General features: G+C 39.5%; 1 protein-coding gene across 1 annotated transcript; it reads left to right on the forward strand.

Moving 5' to 3' along the window:
- The first annotated feature begins 1,416 nt into the window (after window positions 1–1,416).
- Window positions 1,417–5,963, forward strand: snrpd1 (small nuclear ribonucleoprotein D1 polypeptide). Its single transcript, XM_020606803.1, has 4 exons — window positions 1,417–1,586; window positions 2,207–2,283; window positions 3,659–3,850; window positions 5,721–5,963. Exons 1-4 carry the CDS (start codon window positions 1,573–1,575, stop codon window positions 5,795–5,797), a joined length of 360 nt encoding a protein of 119 aa, XP_020462459.1. The 5' UTR covers window positions 1,417–1,572; the 3' UTR covers window positions 5,798–5,963.
- Window positions 5,964–7,009: the final 1,046 nt, after the last annotated feature.

The following is a 7,009-nucleotide window of genomic DNA, read 5'->3' on the forward strand; positions in this document are numbered from 1 at the left end:
TATCCTTGACCAGATGTACCCTGTAGAAACTCATAAGCATGCCTAAGCATTTAACAGTCTAACTAGACATCCTATCTCCACTAAACATTTCTAATACATAAAGTATCTATCCAATTTCTATCTGACTAAAAATACCTAATAGTCCCTTTAACAGAAGAAACCTCCGACAGACCCCGGCTGTTGGTGGGCGGCCTTCTGCCTCGACCGGTTGGGGTGAGTGGATAGAGGAGAGACAAAAGAAGAAAGGGGAGGGGAGGGGAGGGGAGGGGAGAAACTCAGAGCATCATGGGGCCCCCCAGCAGCCTAGGTCTATAGCAGCATAACTAAGGGAAGGCTCAGGGTCACGTAATCCAGCCGTAACTATAAGCTTTATCCAAAAGGAAAGTCTTAAATCTAATCTTAAAGGTAGAGAGGGTGTCCGCCTCCTGAACTGAGACTGGGAGTTGGTTCCATAGGAGAGGAGCTTGATAGCTAACAATGTAAAACAAAACAACATATAGATAAGATATATTACATATGTAGATATAGATATATTGCATATATAGTTACCCAAACCTCTATGAATTATCCAAGCATTTCCTGTGTACCCCAGCCTCATCTGTGCCATGTGAACGGGTTTTTTTCCAAGGCTGGGGAAATAGTCTGTAAAAGGAGAAACCGCTTGTGTCTGAAAACTGTGGATATACTGTTATTTCCCAATAAACACTCATAAACAGTTACACAAGCACACCCACTGCCCTGTTCTTCAAGCACACCCTCTTTACCCACATACCCATGAACCTCTTTACCAATGAACCCCAAAACAAACTTTGCCGAAGTCCATACTATAATCTGTATTTGCACCAGTCCCATGTGAAAATGACATGTCTGAATTTGATGAGACCACATCTCATTTAAATGTTTTCATAACACAAAATATAAGTAAGGCGTATATAGGATTACAGTCAGACATGCCACATAAGAAACATGGTCTTCAACATGTGCCCATGTTTATTTTATATTTTATTGTGTCATTGAAACATACAACCATGTAGTGTATTTGAACAGGAATATGCATGGCGAATCAAATCCTAATCCATGAACCAATAAGCAACACGTGTTGACTACACTTCAATTTCTTGACCACTGTATGTCCTACTCGAGCACGGTGTCATTGAAGCCTCGAGTAATGTACCATTTGTGTGAACACTGTGTCGAAGCTTCAACAAAACCTCATCGGCCATCACTGGGTATGTCATCTGGACCAACACCCTTTCCACTCTTCATTCTCCTCAAAGCCTTCTTCACCTCATCCTTTCTAATCTTTGCTACTTCCTGCTCTAAAGTACTCACCTCTTCCCCCCTTCTTTCCCTCTCATTTTCCTCATTCACCAGTTCTTCTCTGTATCTGAAAAATGTGGTCATTACTCCACCTGTAGGCGGCAATGTTGTTCTCTTCTGTGCTGTCGCTCGTTGATGACGTCGCTTCAGCGCGACTAAAACGTATATCGTACAACAGCGGCCTGTGACTACACTTGAGTGCTGTAATTTTTGTCTTTGGTGGAGGATTTGATCGTATAGTCCGTCACCATCATGAAACTAGTCAGGTAGGTGGATTGGAAAAGTTACAGTTTAGTAAGTGCTGTGGATCAATGCCATGAAAACAATGCGATACCGCTGGATGGCGTTAGATATTGATGTGGCGGGAAGCGGTGAAAGAAATGAATAGAGGGTGTCCAGTGTAGCAGTGAACGGGCTCTGGAGTCTGAAATAGCCCAACTGAAACATACCGACATGTGGTGTGCGTAGTAATCGTTGACTCCTGGGTTTAACTGTAAAACCGCTAAAGTATTGTAATGGTTCTGAAACGTCTGGCTGCTTGTGCAGGAACGGAGAGTATTACAGTATTAAAGCCGCGGTGTTTGCTAACTACCTCCTTGTAATAAACGGGTGTTGAATGGCTCCGCGGCCTTGTCCCCGTTTACCTGTTCCCTAAGTTCAGTTAACCAAGTTGTAGCTAGAGAATTGCTCTTGCATTTATTATTTTAGTAATTAATTTAATTGGGTTTGCACTGATGGGCTTTGTTGTGGTGTCGAAGGCTACGCAGCTAGTGGCTAACTAACGTCAGACTAATCTCTTGTTTGCTTGGTAATTGGTCGTGAGGGAATTTTTAAGGTTGAGCCTAAAGATCGACTTTTCACACTAATGTTCAATGCTAACCCACAGGTTTTTGATGAAGCTCAGCCACGAGACGGTTACTATTGAACTGAAGAATGGCACCCAGGTACATGGCACCATCACAGGTAAGAACCAGTTGGTGCTTTATAATAAATAAATAAAAAAAAGACTACAAGTATTTTTGCACAAGTAAACTGGAGTCAGGTGTTAGCGTTGTATATGTCGTGTCTCAATATTTTAGTAACAAATTACATCCACATAAATATAGCCAAGTTTTCGGTTAAATGAACGCTCATGCACTAATACAACAGTCCTGCTATAACTCGACTAACTTCATGAAGCTATAATATTCAGTTGATGCTGAAACGGTTCAGTGAGGTGATTTTTTTTTTAAGGCTGTGGGTTGTGGTGCTTTTCAATTACACCCCCAAATCAGAACAATTTGGGATGTTATGTAAATTTTAAAACAAAATTGAAAAAATATCTTATCTATGTCTTTCAATATCTTTCTCACACACATGTTGGCAAACTGGCGGTCCTCTGCCCATTTTTGTTTGGATGCCACTTTTGCACCAAATTATGATTGCAGTCACCAGTTTCAAATGGAATCATATTTTCATTGTTTTACCTCATTACCAGCCCTGAAATACAACCGTCCCCTCTTTTTTTAGAATGTGTTGCAGGCATTGGAAGTTAAGTGTTTATTTTGAACAAAGAATAATATTAATGAGATATCAGATCAAATAATGTGCTGCTGTATTGTTTTCAATGTAATACAGGACACATGATTTACACATCACTATTTTCAGTTTTAATTTTGATTTTACAAACTTTTTCTGATTTGGGGTTGTGTATTGTGCTAAACATATGGTATTGTGTATAACAGATGGTAATTTTGTTCACACTGCATGCTGATTGCTGGCTGATTGTGATAACTATGTGGCTCTATTTTCTGGTGTGTTGGATAAAACCCTTTATCCACACTGAAGCACTTGAACATTTAAACTATGCATCAAGACTAATATTTGGGAAGGGCTGAGAAAGACCTAGTCCCATTACTCTGCAGGTCTCTACTGATTAAAACTGTCTCTGTCCTTTCTATTGATCACTTGGTGTGTTTTGGTACAAGTGACGCTGAGGCTCTCTGATTTGCACATTTTACTGTTTGTTTTCGGACAGCTGGATGAGAATAAAACTAATTTAAGTGTGGATCATTGCTGCCTTAACTGGGCAACTCGGCCCCCAGCCAGGCTTTCATTACCACTTTCCAGAAGTTCAGGATTACGTGTCTACTTGAGAACACAGTGGAGAGCTTGTGGAATGCCCAGATTTTCTGATCTGAAAATGCTAGCTTATGGGCTGGTAGCAGGCTAGACTTTGCTAGTTTATTATGGAAACGCTCTTTGTGTATCACACTCTGGACTCCTGCACTTCTCTTCCCTTGTCTGTTTATTTTCAAGATTTTCATCCCACATTCTGCCTTTTTTTTTTCTTATTCAGGTGTTGATGTAAGTATGAACACCCACCTGAAGGCGGTGAAAATGACCCTGAAAAACAGGGAGCCGACTCAGCTGGAGTCACTGAGTATCCGTGGCAACAATATTCGCTACTTTATCCTGCCTGACAGTCTCCCACTGGACACCTTACTGGTTGACATAGAGCCAAAGATCAAGTCCAAGAAGAGGGAAGCAGGTGAGTTTGAAGTTAAAATATCAAGGCTTTCAACTGACAAACCACGATGGTCAGAACACCCTAGGCCTGAGAAGTGTTGTATTGTTGAGAATAACATTTTGGTAGTTATTCATTCCTGACTTCAAACAGGCATACAGAAATGTTTTTTGGACATTTTCTTGTAAGGTAATCTTTCTGTGATGTCTGAGCCATCTCACTAAAGCTGCAGCGTGGGCTTGACATAAGTGTATGGTGTCAGACTTGAGGTTGATGTAAAGTGTGACCTCTTCAAACGTATCCAATCTTTATAAAGAAGCTTCAGGTGGAGACGGATTTCAACAGTAAGCTGCAATGAGAAATTCTGTGTGGGGAATACAGGAAAAATGTTCAGACAGACGAGTTGAACTGTTTTATATATGCATAGGTAGATGTAGATATAGATGGATTAAATTCAGCTTTGTCATTACCCATGTGCAAGCAATGAAATGCAGTTTAGCATCTAACCATAACCAACAGCAGCAAAGAGTGCAGTATCTACAGTATGAACAGTCAGAACTAATTCATTGATGGATATGTACAATTGATATTAACAGTAAGATATGTAGGGTAATGTACAATATACAACAGACTATGGATTCAAATTACAGTAATGGACAGGTACATTAAGCTTATGGAACACTAATGCAATGGGATGAGATGGAATGAAACAGTGCAGAATAACAAGATAAGTTACATGAGTGAACAGTTTGATGGATGTAAGTAGTGCAAGTAGTTGGTGTTTGTCTTAAGTTTTTTCAGTTTAGTACAAAGAGAATGATAAATATACAGTATCTACATATGAACAGTGTGCAAATGAATACAGAGCAGTATCCTGTGAGTAGAGTATGTGCAAATTAACAGATCACTTCAGTTTTACAGATAACAGAAGTGTATTGCATTAGTCCCGAGATGAGAAGGGGTGAGATGTGTGTAGTGGTATAGAGGAAGGGGGGGGTGTCAACGGGGGACAAGAGTTCAGTAAGAAGACAGTTGTGGGGAAGAAGCTGTTCCTGAGTCTACTGGCTTTGGTCCGGAGGCTCCTGAAGCGCCTCCTAGAGGGCAGGAGGTCATACGGTTTGTGAGCAGAGTGAGAGGAGTCCTTAAGAATGCTGTGAGCACATCGGAGACGGCACTCCCTGTGGACCCCCTCAATGGCTGTCTGGCTATATAAAAAAAATACAATTTCCAAGGACCATTTATATTTTTATAATGCATAACCCCTTAAATTCAGTGATGTTTGTTTAGTAGTTTTAAGTGTTGGAGTGCATGTATGTTGTGGGTGGTGAAGTGTGTTCCGTATAGATTGCTGTCACCAGTGTGGTGTTACGTTGCTTAATCAAGAATTAGAACCTCTTAACTATGCAGTTTGTGTTGAGTTCTCGGTTTGTGCAAATTGTTTTGCCACCTTCATGCCCAGCAGGGGAATCTGGCTTTGCCTCATTATATGTAAAGAACTGTTCCCTCCTGTTCAGCTGAGGTTTTCTAAGCTTTTGGGTCAAGGGTCAAAGTGTTTATTTGTCATATGCACAGTTAGGACACGTGTTTCCCCGTACAATGAAATTCTTACTTTACCGTCCACATGAATGCTACACAATACAAATGAAATATAAAGTAGATGAATAAGTAACACAAAATCTAAGGCACTTTAAGCAGCAAATGCAGAGATATAGTAAAAATATAATACAAGAGAATGTATGCTACATGGGAGCAGCATGTGCAGCAGTCAATGTGCAATTATGCTTGTGCAAACTGAGAATGTAGGGGCAGTTTAATTTCTTTTGCCTACACATTTATATTTTGTTACTAATATGCTGGTGAATGTTTCTGATAAACATTGTGACTCTCTACTCAGTGGCTGGACGGGGACGAGGCAGAGGACGGGGACGAGGCAGGGGAAGGGGACGAGGCCGGGGTGGCCCACGGAGATGATCACCAGGTCATACTAGTCATATTGGTTCGTGATTTTCACCACCCCACTGTTTGTACAGGTCTTTTCTTTTCTTTTTTTTTTTTCCTTCCTTTTCCGAAAGTAAATGTCTGAATTTCGGTGTCTTTTTTTCTATTTTGTACATTAAAATTCTCCTTATGAAGAGGATGCACTTGACTCTGCGTGTTATTACAGTGCTGAATATTGGTTCATTTTGTTGTGGATATTTATTTTCTTACACTGTGTTCATTTAATGGCTAAATAAAGCATCTTTACATGGAATTGTCTTCCCAAGTTCCCATTAAGATGCAGCATAAGATGGTAATTATTCAAACTCATCACAAAATATTCTGCAGCAATTTATTTAAAAAAAGTGTCTTAAGAGGTTTGCTGTAACTTGGATTAAATTCCTTCTTCAATGACCTTCTGTGTGTCCATACAAAATCTGAAGTTTTTGAGTTCAAACGAGCCAGTTATTACTGTAAATTTTGTGGTGACATTCCCTTTCATTTTTAAAAAATCTGTCCCATATAATTAGAAATTATATGGGACAGATTGTATTCATTTTTAAGATTTTCTATTATAATAGTCATGGTCGGTGTGAACAAGAATGCAAATGTTTGAACAAATATAAACTTTTTTTGCGAGTTCAAATATGGAGAAACTCAGTTACAGGACGTACTGTGTTAACTTTCCCTTTAATTTTCAAAAACACTACAGTAGAAGTATTTCAGATTTTGTATGGACATTGTGAGGGTTACTCAGAATCTCAGGAATCTATTGAGAAAGTTTCAGCAAACCTATAAAGTAAACGAAGTCTAAACATGAGGAAATTGTAAACCTATCTAAGTTTTTGGTTAAAATGTACTGTAGTGTTTTCGATTTTGATACTCTTAATAGTCAAGCATTTTATCCGTATAATTTCACTGGCATATGCAAACCTACATTTTTTGTTAAATTATTTATAATTAGTTTCCCACCACTATTTGCAGTGGGTGAATTAATCTAAAAGCAAGTAACATCTTGGGATAATTTCAAAGCAATCCGGAGTTCATTGCAATACCGAAAATACGTATAGCGGCTTCGTCTCATATGTAAAATGCCCCCAGTATCCGTACCGTAAATGCATGAAAAGAAGCACAACTAAAACCGAACGAGTACTGGCTTTATCGGCTTGTGCTATTGACTGCTCATTTGACCACGATGAGATATCT

This window comes from Monopterus albus, unplaced genomic scaffold, assembly GCF_001952655.1.
Source record: "Monopterus albus unplaced genomic scaffold, M_albus_1.0 scaffold82.1, whole genome shotgun sequence".
NCBI lineage: Eukaryota > Metazoa > Chordata > Actinopteri > Synbranchiformes > Synbranchidae > Monopterus > Monopterus albus.

What these genes read in the sequence shown, in the direction of transcription:
- snrpd1 (XM_020606803.1), top strand. An exon ending in GGTACATGGCACCATCACAG is followed by an intron (nt 2,284 to 3,658) that starts GTAAGAACCAGT and finishes TTTCTTATTCAG; the next exon opens with GTGTTGATGTAAGTATGAAC. An exon ending in GTCCAAGAAGAGGGAAGCAG is followed by an intron (nt 3,851 to 5,720) that starts GTGAGTTTGAAG and finishes CTCTCTACTCAG; the next exon opens with TGGCTGGACGGGGACGAGGC.